The 17,530-nt window shown below is 42.7% G+C and overlaps 2 protein-coding genes across 2 annotated transcripts in view; both read left to right on the top strand.

The window, feature by feature from the left end:
* LOC125392949 (beta-1,3-galactosyltransferase 5-like) overlaps positions 1 to 9,721 on the top strand; it is a 37,659-nt gene extending 27,938 nt beyond the window's left edge. The window contains 3 exon segments of the mRNA XM_087898727.1: positions 3,985 to 4,160; positions 5,738 to 6,619; positions 6,621 to 9,721. Coding sequence (XP_087754853.1) covers positions 5,738 to 6,619; positions 6,621 to 6,662 — 924 coding nt within the window. The 5' untranslated portion in view covers positions 3,985 to 4,160 and the 3' untranslated portion in view covers positions 6,663 to 9,721.
* LOC125392825 (beta-1,3-galactosyltransferase 5) overlaps positions 1 to 17,530 on the top strand; it is a 580,132-nt gene that overhangs the window by 140,119 nt on the left and 422,483 nt on the right. The window lies entirely within an intron of this gene.

Raw genomic sequence — 17,530 nt, 5'->3', positions numbered from 1 at the left:
ATCCAATAAGACACATGAGGCTATGTCGATTTTTTTTGTATCTGTGGAAATTTGTTTTGTTACCGAGTATGTAATCAGTTTTAGAGAAGGTTTCATTAGGAGCTAAGAAGAAGGTATATTGTTTTGTGTTTGGGTGGAATGTCCTATAGATGGCTGTTAAGTCCATTTGATTCATTACATCTCTTAGTTCTCTTATTTCTCTATTAAGTTTCTGTCTGGTTGACCTATCCATTGGTGAGAGTGGAGTGTTCAAGTCTCCTACTATTAGTATGTGGGTTTTGATGTATGATTTAGTTGTTAGTAATATTTCTTTTACATATATGGGTGCTCTTGTATTAGGGGGGATTGAGATTTCATCTTGAATTGTTCCTATTATGAGTATAAAGTTTCCTTCTCAATCTCTTCTGATGATTTTAGTTTGAAATTAATTTTGTTATATATATTATGATAGCCACACCCTCTTCTTTCTTAGGTTCATTTGATGGGAAAACCTTTTCCCAACACTCTACTCTTAGGCACTGTCTGTCTTTGAGGCTGAGGTGTGTTTCTTGTAAACAGCAGAATGCTGGATCCTGTTTTCATATTCATTCTCTTAACCTGTGTCTTTTTATATGTGTATTGAGTTCATTGATATTAAGTGATGTTGTGACCAGTGGTTGTTAATTTCGATTACTTTTTGGTAGTAGTGTTTGTGTGTTGCCCATCTTTGGATTATGCTGTCTCCCCAACCTTTTGAGCAATGGTCTTGATATATTATAGAAGAATAGTCCATGGTTGTTCCTATGGTTCTTTCTGACTCAAAGTAGGGAGTTGAGACCTTTGACAGGGTGATTAAGTGAACAGCACAGGTGAACATAGGCTTTCTGTCGGTTGAGCATCTACCCACTGTGGGATGATGGCTCTACATAAAGAGACCGCCCCACTTGGCCAAGTGTGCCTGAACTCATCTCAACCCCGCCACCATACTCTCCCTATGACATCAGTAACTAATAACAATCACTCATACAGAAGGACAGTTCTCCTCAGTGTTTCCCTCAGGTCCTGAGAGCTTTTCAATACAATGAGTAGGCAACCTCGGCTATTTATCAAAATACCTGTTTGCCCAGGTCAGCCCAGGGTAAACTGAATTGTATGACATCATTGCTCTGTGCCTCTGGCTGTTTCCTATGTGTTCTGGGGGATGCTCTGGATGCACCAACTCTTTCTATCCTCCCCTGAAGCTCTTTCAGAGTCTGATGCCTCCTCTATGTGTTTTCAGAAGAATCCTTTAGCCACTTCCACAGCATAAGCAACCTTGGAGACCACCTAATTAGGAAACTAATTTTTGTTCATGGTTCCAGAGGATTAGTCCATTATGGGAGGGGAGAGATGGCAGCAAAGGACCAGAGTTGGAAGTTGAGAGATCATACCTCAGCTGCTGACATGAATCAGAGAGCAGGAACTGGAAGTGGGGCAAGGCTATAAATCCCCAAACCCAGTGACATCCTTCTTCCAGTATTTGGGGATAAAGAATTGAAATACCCAAGGCCTCACTGGCAGGGTTCTCAGAAGATGTGGGGCTCTATGCTTATGCTGGTCAGTGGTCTCCAGAGAAGTAAAGTCGACAGGATGTGCTCATATGCTAGTAGGTTGATTATGGAGCAGTGACTCACAGTTATAGAGGTAAATAAGTGCCCAGATCTACAGTAAAGGAGCTAGGGACTCTGGATAGCTTCTGGTTTAGCTCTAATCTGAGTCTGCAGATTGAGAACTCAGAGAAACAATGGTGTAAATGACAATCCAAAAGCCATAATATGTAACTACAGAAGAAAGGTGTATCACCGGAACACAAGGAATAACAGTCATCTCAATGAAGCTGTCCTTTTGACTAGACCAGTACTCAGCTGAGTACAGGAGGCTCACCTCCATGGGGAAGGTTCACCCATTCAAATGTTGTTTATATTCTCAAGCACCATCTCAGACACATCCAAGATAATATTTAACCAAGTGTCTGAGAGTACCCCATTCCCAGTCAAGCCAACATAAATTAGTCAGCACATTGCAGGAGCTGTGTGGGTTACTCTGCCCAGCCCTCACCCAATGGGCAAAATGCTGGATTTCAGCTAGGAACTTTGAGCTGATGGCCCCATTTGGGTCTGGACATTGCCAAAGACTTCACCGTGCCCTGCCGTTCCATGACTGGTGGGGAGCTATGAAGGATGCCTGCCCCATCTCACTCTTGGAGACACTTTTCCTCAGCACATGCTTTCTGTAGCTTATATAATTCTATTGGTCCTGCTCTTTGTTTTTATGCCAATACCAGGGTGTTTTCAGTACTGTACCTCCGTACATTGTTTGAAGTCAGGAGTTGTAAGGTCTCCAGAAGTTTCTTTGTTGTACATGATTGTTTTGGCTATCCTGGGTTTTTTCTTTTCCATATGAAGTTGAATATTGTTCTTGTCAAAGTCTGTGAGGAATTTTGCTGGTATTTTGATGGGCATTGCATTGAATCTGTAGATTGCATCTGGTAAGATTGACATTTTTACTATGTTAATTCTACTTACCCAACAGCATCAGAGATCTTTTAATTTTCTGGTGTTTTCTCCAATTCTCTTCTTCAAAGACTTAAAGTCTCGTCATACAAGTCTTCCACTTGCTTGGTTGGAGTTGCTTTGGTTAGAGACATTTTACAAATCCTGTAGCTCCATACCCAGCATCACTGGGCTTAGCTGGCCCCTCCCTCCCAGCTTTGCTCCCCACACCACACATCCCTCTTGTGCTCCACTGCTCTGTGCAGTTCTCCTTGGCAAACATCTATGGCTCCAGTAAGTCTAACACCTGAGAGTCTCCATGCAACCCAGGCTTCAGTTTCACTGTTTCATGCAATGGCCTCTCAAGGTTTCTAGCATTAGTAGGGTTTTTCTTTCCATATACTACTGCCTGGTCTCCTCAGCCCTCCTCAACCACTGATGAAGGCTCCACAACCCCTTATCCAAGAACCTTGTGGATGATAGTTTCAAGTCTGAATGCCTCCTTGAATCATGATTGCAGGATATTTACTTTACTATTGTTTTTTAAGAACAAAAAGTTGTTTAGGCCTTTCTTCTCACAGGTTGGGAGCTTCCCTGGTGGGGCCTTGCCCTGAGGACACCTTCTCTTTATCCCACTTGGATCAAGCCATTTTTTTTTATCTTTTTGTCTCTTTCAACATAAGCCTGGGTTCCAACATTCAATTTCTCTGCTGCTTTTTTCTCCTTAAACATTTTATATTAATCTTTATCTCACCTGTTCATTTTATTATATATTTGCATAATGGTATCACTTTTAACCACATTAGAAAGTCAGTATTAGCCTGTCATCCAAAGCCCCATTGTCTTCTACATTCCTGCAAAACACAAGGTCAGGCCTGTCAAGCTCAATCCCACTCCCTGGTACCAACTTCCATGTTAATTACTTTTACTTTGCTATGATAAAACACCATGAGCAAAGGATGTCATAAAAACATTCAGTTGTGCTTATAGAGTCAGAGGGTTAGCATCCATGATGACAACAAAGACACGAATGGAAGGAACAGCTTAGAGTTCACACCTTGTTCCACAGTCATAATGAGGAAATAGAGCACAGTTTTAATGGTGTGGGTTTTCCAAATCTCACAGCCCACATCCAATGACACACCTTCTCCACCAAGGCCACACCCCCATTCCTTCCCAAAGGCTTCCACTGATAACAAAGCCATCCATCCTATAGGCCCACAGAGGCCATTCTCCCTCAGACCACCACAGGGCCTATCTTTGTCTGTGAGACCACAGAGGATTCTTAGATATTTGTTTGTTGTTGTAGGCAGGTGAGTCATATGGTTGACACTGTACTTCAGTTGCACCCACGTTAGAAGTCACAAAACTCAGTCTAGCAATGCAGTTCACACACTTGCTCAAGGTCACACAAGGAGAGGGCAAAACATGAAGTAAATGAAAACAACTTGAATGTTATTATTTTCTCTCCTAGTTCGTCCTGAGAGACACAAGCTTCATTTATGGTAGAAAAACCGAGTCCAGAAGATTGTCTTGGAATGTAGGGTGGAATATTGGTTACCAACTGCCCTTCACAAGGAATTCATTTCATTGTGGCTTCTACCCTGTGACTTAGCCCTCTGGAGGGAGCTAAGTTCTTGCTCAGCAAACGTGAGTGCCTTTCTTTCTCAGTTTTACAACACTAACACAGAAGTTCTCAAACTTACCACATCCCAAGTTTCTAGAATTTCAAGGTAATTGTGCAAATCAGAAAACCAGAGGTGCTTTTGTGTTCATTACTTTTCTCATTGCTATGACCAAATACCTAAAGAGAAATGACTTACGATGGGGAAGATTTACTTTGGATACTGACATGAGGTTATTGTCCTTTGCGGAAGAAATACACACCACTGGGAGCAGTTTGTAGCTGTGGTAGCCGGGTGTGAGGCTATTGTTCATATCTTGTGGATCAGAAGGCAGAGAGAGGACATGAAGTGGACATGCCATAAACTCAACACTCATCCCCCAGGACACACTTCTTGTAGCTCGGCCCCATCTCATAAAGGGTTCTACAACCTTTTCCATCAGCACTGTCAGCAGCTGACCAAGAGTTCAAACACATGAGCATGCCAGGAACTCAACGTGTTAAGAGTTGCTTTTTTGAGCATGCTTAATTTGTGCAGAGAAGTCTTTGGCCAGGTCTGTGCTTGCATGCAGAAAGCACAGGTGTCAGACCTACAGACTGTTAAGCTGCATTGTGACATTCTTAGTCATGGAGTCACCCGAGATCAGAGCTGAGCATCTTTGGCAAGATCTGGTCTCATATGCTGAAGGACAAGGATTTTGATTATCCCATCAGTGAAAGGATGCCAGTTTCCAGAGCTGGGACCAACATCTAGAATCCCAAGTCTGTCAGGGTGGAACTGGGGGACAGCAAGGCAGGCTATCCTGTGTGTTTCACTGTAGAAGAATGGCTTTCATTTCTGTGTGCAAAACGAGTTCAGATTTTTTTCTTTTCTTTTCTTTTTCTCTTTTACATTTTCTATATGAATGCTCTGTACAGATGCCTAAATGCCAGAGGAGGGCATCAGATTTCATTATAGATGGCTGTGAGCCACCATGTGGTTGCTGGGAACTGAAATTGGGACCCCTGGAAGACCAACCAGTGCTCTTAACCTCAGGACCATTTTCTAGCCCCTCCAGAGTTTTCTAAACTGTGGATCTCTTCATCTAGCTCCCCTACCTGGCACATTAACTCATATTTTTTTAAAATTTAATTTTTAAATTGTATATATGTGTGGTTTGGTATAATGCAGTATGCATATATAATGTGTACTGTTTACACAGATTCACAGTTCCATTTCCTTAAATATCTTTTTTTCCTTAGGTACTTTTTGGGTAAAATTTAAATGTTTTTACTTTACATATATGGGAATTTTGCCTGCATGTTTGTCTGCCCTCCACATGTGTGCAGTGCACACAGAGGCCAGAAGAGGGCATCAGATCGACTGGAACAACAGATACAGGTGGTTGCTGGCAAGAAGTGCTCCTAACTGCTGAGCTGTCTATCTAGCCCTGTGTTGGGAACCATCAAATATTTTTCTGCTAGTACTTTATAAAGTATAAACTCTAGCCCTGGTGCTAGGTTTGGAACACCAGAACAGAGCCCTCTGATCTCCATGTGTTTGCCTATCTGTTACTCCACCCTCTTGTTGTGGAGACCTGGCAGATTGTCTTTGTTCTTTCAGATGCAGTTCATGAAGATGAGGCTGGTTTATGCTTTCATTCTGACAATGGGTGCTCTTTGCTTGTACTTCAGCATGGAACTTTTCGAAGAACTTCCAATTGTTCTCAAGAAAGGTCACGGGAAGTTCCTCCAGCTCCCAGATATTGACTGCAAGCAGAAGCCCCCTTTCCTTGTGCTGCTGGTGACTTCGTCCCACAAGCAGCTGGCGGCTCGCATGGCCATCCGCAAGACGTGGGGTAGAGAAACAGAGGTGAGGGGACAGCGTGTGAAGATCCTCTTCCTCCTGGGGGCCTCAGACAGCACCGACGAGATGAATGCCACAGCCCAGGAGGGCAAGCAGCACCGTGACATCATCCAGAAGGATTTCAAGGACGACTACTACAACTTGACCCTGAAGACCATGATGGGCATGGAATGGGTCCACCACTTTTGTCCTCAGGCAGCTTTTGTGATGAAGACAGACTCAGACATGTTTGTGAATATTGGCTATCTGACTGACCTGCTGCTAAAGAAAAACAAAACCTCCAGGTTCTTCACGGGGTACATAATGTATGATTACCCTCCCATCAGGGATACAATCAGCAAGTGGTTTGTGAGTAAATTTGAATATCCCTGGGACACGTACCCACCTTTTTGTTCTGGTACGGGTTATGTCTTTTCTAGTGATGTGGCCAGTAAAGTATACAGTGTCTCAGAGAGTGTCCCATTCTTCAGGTTCGAGGATGTGTTTGTTGGGCTCTGCCTGGCCAAGCTGAAGATACGGCCTGAGGAACTCCACACAGAACCAACCTTTTTCCCAGGAGGCTTATACTTCTCTGTGTGCCGCTTTCGTAAAATTGTGACCTGTCATTCTCTGACACCCCAGACATTACTCACTTACTGGAAGAAACTTGGAGAACTCTCAGAAACGGTACTGCCCTTCTTAATGTTGATGGTATCCACAGTGCAAACTTCCAATAACCTTTGGAGATACTTTGTGGAGGTCTGAGATGGCCTTGCTGGGAACTGTCAGGGTTAGAGAGAGGAGGAGGAAAGCAAAGAGTGTTGTTCTCAATGCCCTGCATGTACTAGAGTGGATGTACACACACACAGGTCAAGATTCATTCCCACTTGGCACCCAGAGCAATAACAGATCTCATCTATCAGACTTTTGCACTATGTTCTCAATGTTTGAGACATGTCTTCATCTGCTCATTTCAGGACTCAGTATATATATGAAGCCATGGATGTGATCATTAACATTTTACAGGTTAAGAACCAGTAGCTATGGCCAATTACTTGTTCAAAGACTCCCAGTCTGCAGATGGAGTAGGAATGAGAATCAAGTGCTATCAGAATTCAGTTGGTGTCCCCCAACTGAGTGTCCCATTCTTTTGGAGAGGGTGGTAATGGATGAAGCTTAGGGTAGGTGCCTTAAAGAAAACCTGCATTCTTCAGGCCATTTCTGGAGTCCCCAGCCCCTCAATTCCAAATCCTACTTTTTTTAAAATGCTAAGTCTTGGATGAACCAGCTTTCTTAGCCCTCTCCCCTCACTTGAATGATATAACTAGGCACCGAGTCTGTTATCTACTTGGTATCTAATGCATCTTCTACATGAAACATGCATGGCTACAGACAGTAGCTCACTTCCATGCTAGAAGGGCACTGGATTATAAGCCCATATAAATGAGGCTGAGAACTCTTAACTGTTTCTTGTTGTAAAGGCTGATCACACTAATGAAATCCTAGCAAGGTGATGTCTCCTGTGAGCCTTTTGGAATACCTTATCTCTGCTGTGAATGTCTTGATGGATTGATGGTGATCAGTTGCAGCTCTGGAACACTTCAGACATCTAAGTTCAAACTCAAGGACAGTCAGGAACAGGCATGGCCTGTCCTGGTGTCCAGTAACTTTGCTGGAACCTGGACTGGTCCAAGCTACTGGTTTGCCCACCATGCCCAGTCTGTTTTCAGGGTTTTCTGTCCTTCCCGGTTCCTGCTGCCGTTAAGCCCCAAAGAAATCACACAGAAATCTACATTAGTTATAAACTGATTGTCACATTAGCTCAGGCTTTTTATTAACTCTTATAACTTATATTAGCCCATTTTTCTTGTCTGAGTTAGCCACATTGCTCGGTACCTTTTCCACATCTTGCTTCTTCTGTGGCAGGCTCAGGACTGCAGAAGACTGGGCTTCCTCCTTCCCAGAATTCTCCTGTTCTTATTGATCTGCCTCTACTTCCTGTCTCGTTGTCCTGCCTATTCTTTCTGCCTGGCTACTGGCCAATCAGTGTTTATTTAAAATATAATTGACAGAATATAGACAATTGTCCCACACCACCAGTCAAAGGGTTCTCCCTGCATCTGTAATCCTTCCTGAACCTGGCTCTTCACACTGGATTATCACATGGTCATAGATCTGCTGAGTGTTTTGGTTTGGAATTTAACCCTGAAGGTTTTCAGAGCTGGGGCTCATGAGCCAGGGGCTCATGGCTATTTGGACAATATCACCAGATGCGTAATTTTGTTCTGTATCATGGGAATTATTGTTTCCCCCTGCCTTTTACTTTACAAGATTTTGCTTTATGCTTGGAGCCAAGACTTCATGTGACTGTGTGACTGTAAACATTGCAATATGCTCTTATCTGAACTCAGGACAACTTACTCAAGCCAGAACTGTTACTCCTTCAATTGGAGGAGGCTGGAAACTACCTCCAGGGCCTCATTTCCATACTTGTTCCTCTCTTCCTCTGAGTCCCTCCCATAACTCTTGGGGAAAATTCTTCTGTCTGTGACATTCTTCAAAATCATACAGCACCAAGTTCTGGACCCTTAGTTCAGAATATGTGAAAATCTGAGCTGGGGAAAGAGAAAGGGTGATTGTTCCTGGGTGTGTACAGAGTCAAAACTAAACCAGGTCTTCTCTTGACAGAGGGGAAAGCCAAGACTTGTAACTATATGGGAGCTTTACTGTTTAGAAGGTGGAAGAGCTGGCATCAGGACCTGGCACCGGCCACTCTGCATCAGACCTTCCCTTTATTCATTCCTTCATTAGCCATGTTTGCTCACTGCATTCATACATATCATGAGCAAGATCAAGGTGAGGGTCTCCAGAAAGCAGACCTGAGTGAGCTCAGTGTAGAAAATCTGGTTGGTCACAGGTTCTCTTGGTCTATGCACAGTGTATGGGAACATAAGCAGGTGTGGTCACCTGTGCCCAGACTTGCTCTTGCATTGAAGATGGAGGCATTCTTTGCAGGTAGCTGTACTTCATTCTTACAGCCATACTGGTTGTCAGTGGAGGAAACTGAGGTGACTCATTGACTCACCCAGGGACTGAGAAGCCCTGAAGGCCCAGTCCTCAGCCTTCTCCATTAGCACACCATTAACATACATTCCTACATGCTTACTTTTCTCAGAAACTTGTCTCTGGTGCTACCCAAGGAGTCACCAGCATCCCCTTTTCCTGCACAATGCCACCTCTGTCCTTGGTGTTGGGTAGAGTGTTGGTTTACTTCTTCATGGTTCTGTTTGATTCTGACTTGGCCCTGAGGAATCCTTCTATTTAGGCTAATTTTATCATGAACAGAAACAATTATTGCAAAGGCTCCTGCAAACACTGACCTCCCAGGCTCTTTCCTTATTTTTATTTCTCTGTTTCTCTCCATGTTGTAAACTCTGTGCATGAATGCTGGCACAGGTTTATTAGAAGTAAACTCTCAATCATACCTCTAGGGTTTGTGTGGTGGTTTCATTTGACTGAGAATTTGATAGGAATTTTTTTGGGGGGTGTTCCTCATGTGTCTCCTGCCTTTTAACCTAACTCTCAGGAAAAGACAAATCTTCAGAGATGGCTTTAGATTGTTCTTGGAGGTGAAGATTGAAACAGCCCAAAGTCAGAGTTGAGACGGGCTGTATGAACCTGAGATGAACGAGTTGGAATGATGCATAATAATAATAATGATAATAATAAGTTTTAATCAATTAAAAGCAGCATTCTCTTTGACCAGGCATAGTCATTTAATATTTTTTTAAGATTTACTTATTTATGTATACAGCATTCTGCCTACATGTATGCCTGCAGGACAGAAGAGAAAATCAGATCTCACTATAGATGGTTGTGAGCCACATGTGGTTACAGGGATTTGAACTCAGGACCTCTGGAAGAGCAGCCAGTGCTCTTAACTTCTGAGCCTCTCTCCACCCCCCAGGCATAGTTATTTTAAATACAAGTAGAGAAATAGATTCTGTGGCCAAATGTCATTTTTTGTTGTGGTATCATTTTTGGGTTTTGGTGCTGGGGATGGAGTCCGTGACTGCACAAAGCTCTCCCAAGCCCCTGGTGAGTGCTTTGCATCATGCATTCTACTATCTCAATGCAGGGGTCATGGGGATCAGCTCCTGATGCCTGCAGTTCAAATGCTGGGCTGGGAGGTTACGACTGTTAACTTGACACAACCTATAATCATGCGGGAAAAGAGTTTTAATGAGAAATATCTCTTTAGTATTTCTTTAGTATCCACTGATGTAGGAAGACTCAGCCCACTGTGGGTGACACTGTTCCCCAGGCAGGGTGTCCTGAGCAGTGTGAGAGGAAGAATTCAGCTGTGGGCAAGCAAGGATCCATGTGGTTTTCCTGTCTCTGTTGGGACCATGGATGTGTCCCTTTGCTTTAAGTTACTGCCTTGACTTCACTGCAATAACAGACCACATCTGGAGTTGTGAGCCAATGAAAGCCCTTCTTCCTGGAGCTGCTTTATTTAGGGTGTCTATCATAATAACAGAAATGAAGCTAAAACAGATGCTCCAGGTTTTACCCACTCAGGGTCTCAGATCCTTCTCACCCCACCATAACCCAGGATGTCATCACCAGTACACCCCCTCTGTCCTGAACAGAGGTGAGTCCAGAGAGCTGTGAAACTTTTCTTACATTCTTCTTTGGGAAATATCAGAGGGGGATAGTGGACTTTCTTCACCTGGTCACATAAAACAAGAAATATCCTCTGTGACTGGAAGCGATTCAGCTGAAACTGAGGACACTTAGAGGTCAAATCTGATTTCCTAAAGGAAAAGAAACTGTGGCAATTAGAGCTGAATGAAGTGGGACCTGATGCCACCTTCCTATGAAGGGTTGTGTGGATCTTTTTTTGCACCAGGCTCATCTTACCCATCATGTGCCTGATGATCGCACAGCTGGCTGCTGCAGTGGACCAGCCTTCATGGTGAAACACCTCTTGGAGTACACTCAGGCAACAGAGTCTAACCTGCAGTACAGCTTGTTGTTAGTCCTAGGCCTCTTTCTGACAGAAGTTGTATGCTTCTGGTCACTTGAGCTGACTTGGGCATTGAACTACTGAACTGGTGCCCAACATGGGGTGCCAAGTGATGAATAGGTGTTTAAAAGAAATCCCACACTAGCTCAGAATTGAAAAATAGTTATTTATTTAGGGATAAACTCACCAATTAGAATTCTCTGCTTAAATGGTGGACAAAGATCAAATCCAGCAATCTAACAATCCAAACAAGCAGCTTACGAATAGGAGGAAAGGGGTGGATGCAGGCTCTGCGTCAGCATATATGATCTAAGAGGCCGTGCCCCAGTAGGTGGGTACCCACAAGCTGTAAAATTTCCTACAGCAAAAAATTAACGTCTATGTCATAGAATGGTGTTTGAAATTTGCCTGTACATTGAGGAAGTTCTACAGGCTGATACAGTGTTTTGGGAGCAGATGTATCTATTTATGATTTCTTAATAATGATATTTATCTTTAATAAAAGTTAAATTATAAGCAGCATAGTGCGTGTAGGTGGTTCCAACTTACAGCTCTTCTGAAGTTATCCATATTTGTAAGTATGATCTACATTCATCTTTTTTTCATTGATGCTTGTATCTGGATTTTCTTTATTTGGCTTTGATTTTGTATGCTTAGAAAAGTATTGCTGAAGAGTCTTGTTTATTTTTGAAATATAAGAGGACTTCTTGTTTCAATCATATTTTGGAAGCAAAGCTTCAGAACTCAACAGAAATCTGAAAGGCTTTCAGGGCAGTGAGCCTTGGGTGAGCAGAGTGGCGTTCTTGGTAATTATAAATCCAGACAGTAGGCAATCATCCTTTGGAATTTTTTTTCTCTGGAGTACTTTTCTTTTGTTTAAGCCTAAGGAATTAACCTTATGACTTGACTGACTGTGCCTTTGGCATCTTTGATGATTATTTGTTTTTGAGGTTTAGTTTGGATTCTCAATCTCTTAAATAGAAATAAAGTGGATGAACCAGAACTGTCTCCCTTTGATTTTAGCATGTGTCAGTAATCTCATTTTCAGCCCTGGAAACCTCTGCACCCATACTCCACACTACTCATCTCCTCTGTCAGTCTCAGGAACCAAGTTGGAAGCATCAGGGAAGGCCACAAGGCTGTGCACACAAATGCACAGATGCCTGGAGATGGGCATCGTCCAATGGCTCTACTCATTCTCATCTCCACCAGCAACCTTGTCTCTCCATGACAATATGGAGACTGTCTGTGGTCACCTTGAAGGCTGGTCCTGTCCCACCTGCATACCTGCCCTGTTGCGTCTCCAGCTAGGCTCCCACTGTTATCTCCCATCTGCAGCTCTGGTACCCCGTCTTTTCTAGAACATTCCCTCAGCGCACAGCCTGCTTGCCCTCTCTACATAGGCTATCTTCCAGACAGCCCTTCTACAAATCTACCTCTTTTCTCTTTTTCTCTTAGTGCAAAAACTCTTCCATAGAACAGCTTTCGCCATGTTTTCTGTCTCCAGGTTGCTCCCCTCATCCCATTGTATCCTGACCATTCTGGCAGAGTGACCACACCCTCCCTCTGGTAACTACTTCTACCCCAATGGGATGGCAGAATTTAGCCTGCTATTTCTGCCCCTCCAAAGGCTTATCATCTCTGCATTCTTCTGTTTTATGAGAGACACAGTGGTCTGCATTGGATTATTAAGAAGCCAGAGGAGGTGCTAGGGCCATGGTTCGGAGAACACAGTGCTTGCAACATGAGCAGGAAGACCTGATTTTGGATCCTAAGAACTTATCTAAAGCTGGGAACAGAAGCATGTTATCCCAGCCTCCATATTGTGAGAAGGGAGGTGGAGACTCCCTGTAAACTTGGAGGATAGGGGCGTGGTGTTGATTATTTTGGTCCTTATGACCAATGTCTATGAACCAGGGAAAGCATCCTTTCCACCTGACATGTGCAGGTAGGGAGCGTGGGGCAGGCCAGTCACAGCCAGTCCCTTGTGGCAATGCTGTGTGCTCTCTTCTTATTTGAATGAACTGTGGCTCTGCAGGTTTTGTCAGTATAGATGGGTCTTGAATTCAGCAATTAGATCTCTTTCTGTGATGATGCCCAGGCCATGCTCAATTAGATAATATTTACATTAGTGCAGTTAACACCAGAAATTCTAGTTTTGCTTACCTCAGAGAAGGGCCTCGTATACAAGCAGCCAAATGCCCCATCATGTTTATTCATAAGGAGAGCTTAATTCCACTGACTTGTTGACCAGAGACAACACCAGAATCAAGCAGGCTTTCTACTCCTTCCTAGTTTGGAATTTCAAATAATATAATGACTCATAGTGGTCAAGGCAAGATGTGAACTTCTAGTACTTTTCGGTGATTTGCTGGTCTTGAAATGTGGAAGAGACACTTCATGTGTGAGAAGCATGTAACTCAGAGACTGAGTTAGGGTTTGTTTGTCAAGGTAAACAGAAGTTCAACCCTGTTTGTTACTTTCTACCTGGAATTCATAATAGGGCTAAAGGCACACATATTAAAAGAGGCCTGCCGGGGCTAGATCAGTTTCCCACCAGTGTCAGGAACAGTGGTTGATGTATATCAACACAACAAACTTACTTATCATTCATTTTGTGCTCTCCTAGAGCCTCTTCACTCCCTCCTTCCTCCCCTCCTTGGTTTCTTTCCTTCCTTCTTCTCTCCCTTTTTTTCCTTCCTTCCTCCCTCTCCCTTTCTTCCTTCCATTCTGGCTTTGAACTTACAATCCCCCTGCCTGACCCTCCCGAGTACTAGGGCTACAGACATGTACCACACTTGGCAGAAATTTATTCTCCATTAAAGAAAATGACTGTTAAGGAGGCTTTGAGAATAGAGTGTGGCTGTGGTGAGTGGAAACAGGATAGGCACCATCAATATTCCTGAAGTGCCAGAGAATCTTTTGAGAGAAAGTACAAGCAAATAGGTCATACCTCAATATGTCTTCTGGGCACAACACACAGAATATGTAGCTCACCAAGTTTTTTCTTCATATCCTTGGTGGTGATTTCTGAGACCCTTGCTGATCCATTAGAGTTTCAGTTGGACATGGCTTAGGTCTCAGAGGACTGTGGAATGCTGCCCTCTGAGAGAGCAAAAGCCAACAGTCCCTGCACATGGGAGCCTGTGCAGTTCCTCTGTAAGGTCCTGACAGACAGAGAAGGGCATGTACTTTCAGTGTGGCATTTCATCCCTTAGAATTCTTAAATATGAATAACATGACTGCTAAATATGAATGTCTTCAATGGTGAACATAAATGAAATTGGATCTACACCTCTGCCTTGGAGAATTGTAAAGATGGGGATGGCATTTGCCTCAGGGGAACTGGAGTCCTTCCTACAGTGAGGGTAATGACAGGTGGGTCCCCTCTGTGGTGATAACCCTCTGATACTGCCTCTTAGGAGTTATCTTTACAGTAGTAAGTCACTTCATTTACAACCCTCAGGTTAATACCTTTGACAACAAAGTGATAGGGAAGATTTCTCCAGGCAATAAGGCAATATACAGACAATAAGGGGGTTATACAGGGTGAGTTTAGGTCAGAGCACACAGCTCTCTCTTCAGATGATATACCATAATACAAGTGCATACTATCAATTATTAACATTAATCATTGCTCATCATTGTGCCCTTTGTGCTTCATGGTGTCTCAGATGAGGCGTAAAGTTAAGATCCATGTGTTCTCAGGTAGTGGTAATGATTTCCTGTGAGCCTTTCCTTTCTTTCCTCTGATTTTCCTCCCTGTTGCCTGTTGAACAGATATGAGCTGAGCCATGACAATGTATCACTGACTGACTGCCCAAAGATCCCTGCACTCCAGTGGATTCCCTACAATTAGTCCAGGAGCAAATCCTCTGGCCTGTGACCCAAGGCAGAAGGCAACTGAGAGCCATTGGAGCCTCATCTGTCTTTTTCTCTGTTGAGATGACATTGGAGGCCATGGGTCCCCAACTGTGGCATGGCCCACTTTCGGTCAGATTTATCATAAGTAAAAATGAGTCCAACTGTGTTAGACTACTGCGATGCCAGGCCTTATTTTCAGTGCCATCAGAAAATGTCCCAGCTTGAGTCATAACATTGCTTGTTATCCAGAGCTTATAATTACATCATAAAGCGGCATCTGCCAAGGTTTCTGAAAAAGATTAGCACTGAAATTGGGCTGCAAAACACTCTTGAAGACTTTGAGTGTGTGAAAGTTTTAGATGCCCACAGATGGGGTTTTAGATTTATAGGCTTATATTAATTTTCTTACATGAATACTTTTTAAAGAGTCATGATTTTACCCCAAATAGTACCCATACAGAGTCAATGCCTCTGTGCAGACCCCCAGGGAATGCCCATAGTAGTGTATCTGATGTGGGCTTTCCCTCTGTATGCTGTGAATACCATTGATTAACAAAGAAACTGTCATGAGGGTAGAATAGAGCTTGGAGGGGAAAACTAAACTGAATGCTGGGAGAAAGAAGCCATGGAGCCACCACCAGCGACAGACATGACAGAAGCTTTTGCGTAGGCCATGAGCCTCATGGTAAAATATAAAATAATGAAAATTGGTTAAATTAAGATGTAAAAGCTATCTTTTTTAATAGGCCACTCAGTGATTTAATTAATACAGTTTCTATGTGGTTATTTTGGAAATCTGGGTTGCCTGGAAATGAGCAAGTGACCTCTTACCACAAATTGATGTTCCAAATCCATGTAAAACCTGAGACAGTTTGAAAAAGAGTTCTAGACACAAAGAAACAGAGTTTAACACAGTTTCTTGGTAGCCATGATTTTTTCTAGATGGGCTAGAGACAGGCACTGTAGGACACAGTAAAAGCTGTGTGACTTCTTCAAAAAATTGGCTTCCTGGTTCACTAGCACAAATGACTCCAACTCTTGCAGGAGGTCCAGCTATAGACCATTTGAGTGAGATCTGTGAGCAAACTGCTACAACTTGCTTAATGGCAACATAGACCCCGTGTGGGCCTGAAAATGGGGCTGTAAGCATGGCTCATGCTAAACAGATCTCTGCCCCACCATGTTGGACTAGGCAGAGTCGAAAGACAAAGCAGCCTTAGTTGCTGCTTAGTATTTTAAGAAGCACTTCTGGTCAGAAAATGGTTACAGATACACAGTAAAGATAGATTTAGATTAAAAAAGACCTCTAAATGGGTCGCAATGTTGGATAAATATACATAGGTTCGGGAGAGAGAAGAAAAAGAGTACAGAGAGTTATAAAATGAATGGTTTTCTAAAAATTAAACAAAATCTTTAAAGAGACAGAGTCAACTTGTAGAAAAAGCAATAGAGAAAAAAATAATCCACATAAAGATGAAATATACACAAAAAGTGTGGAAATATATATTATTATGTTTTCTTTAAATTTTTTGATGGTGGAGGAGCTAAGTACAGAAAAACATTTCATTGTATGGGTAGCTAACTTAAATCAGCATATCTACTTTAAAGGTATCTTGATTTCAAAATGTAGGTCTAAGGATTTGTTGCATTGGAAGAGAGGTTCTTCTTTTGTTTCCACAGAGGATAAGTGCCTGTTGAATTTTTCTAGACTACTGTGGTTTGATGCATCAAGACCCTCTGAGAGGTCACCGTGAACACCCCTCAAAATTACCTTGCCCAACAAAAAGCAAAACACAGTTTGGAGAGAACTATATCCAAATTTTCCAAGTATTATTTATAAATGTTTCCTTCCATTTAAAGGGGGATGTGTTGTAGTGATTTGTATTGATATGGATCTTGGTTTATTGATACAAATTTAAGGGCAATTTTGTTATATGTATATTTCTGATCTTGATTAAGGTTTTGTGTTTGTGCCACTCATTTAAAAATATAATGTATTATGAAGGACTATAGGTTAATAGAGAATCATCTATAATAGTCAAGCTTCTAGACATGGAAATATACTAGGAGAACTTGGCTTGAGAAACAGACTTGACTGATATGACAGTTCTCAGGAACACGTACAGATGGTGCTGGAGAATGAATGACCTTGAGGTGTCCTGAATGAAAGCTAAGAGTGAGGGGTTTATGAACCTCTATATTAGTATGTTACTTCTTAAGGAGGGAGTGAATCTATGGAGAAGATAGTTCCCTTCAGCTCAGGATAAACTGTTGATATGACTTATTTTAAAGGTAGAAATTTGGAGAGGAGACAGTGATATGTGTATGTTTCTTGGACAGGGAAGGAAACAGCCCAAGGAAGTTAGTAAATTATAGTGTTGGGGAGATTGCTCAGTTGGTAAAATGCTTGTCTTGCAAGCATGAGAACCTGAGTATGACCTGCCATTCCCAGAAGCCACACACACACACACACACACACACACACATGTGTGTGTGATGATATGCTAGTATTCTTCACTCTAGGGATGGAGAAATAGGATTACTAGGATTCACTAGCTCCTCAGCCTTGCTTAATTGGTGAGCTTGGGTAAGAGAGCCTATCTTAAAGAATGACAGTATCACCAAAAAGGCCATGCAAAATTGTCCTCTCGCCTTCACGAACACACACACACACACAC

This window comes from Myodes glareolus, chromosome 2 (assembly GCF_982192425.1).
Source record: "Myodes glareolus chromosome 2, mMyoGla1.1, whole genome shotgun sequence".
NCBI lineage: Eukaryota > Metazoa > Chordata > Mammalia > Rodentia > Cricetidae > Myodes > Myodes glareolus.
This window is presented reverse-complemented; position numbering and strand designations above follow the sequence as displayed.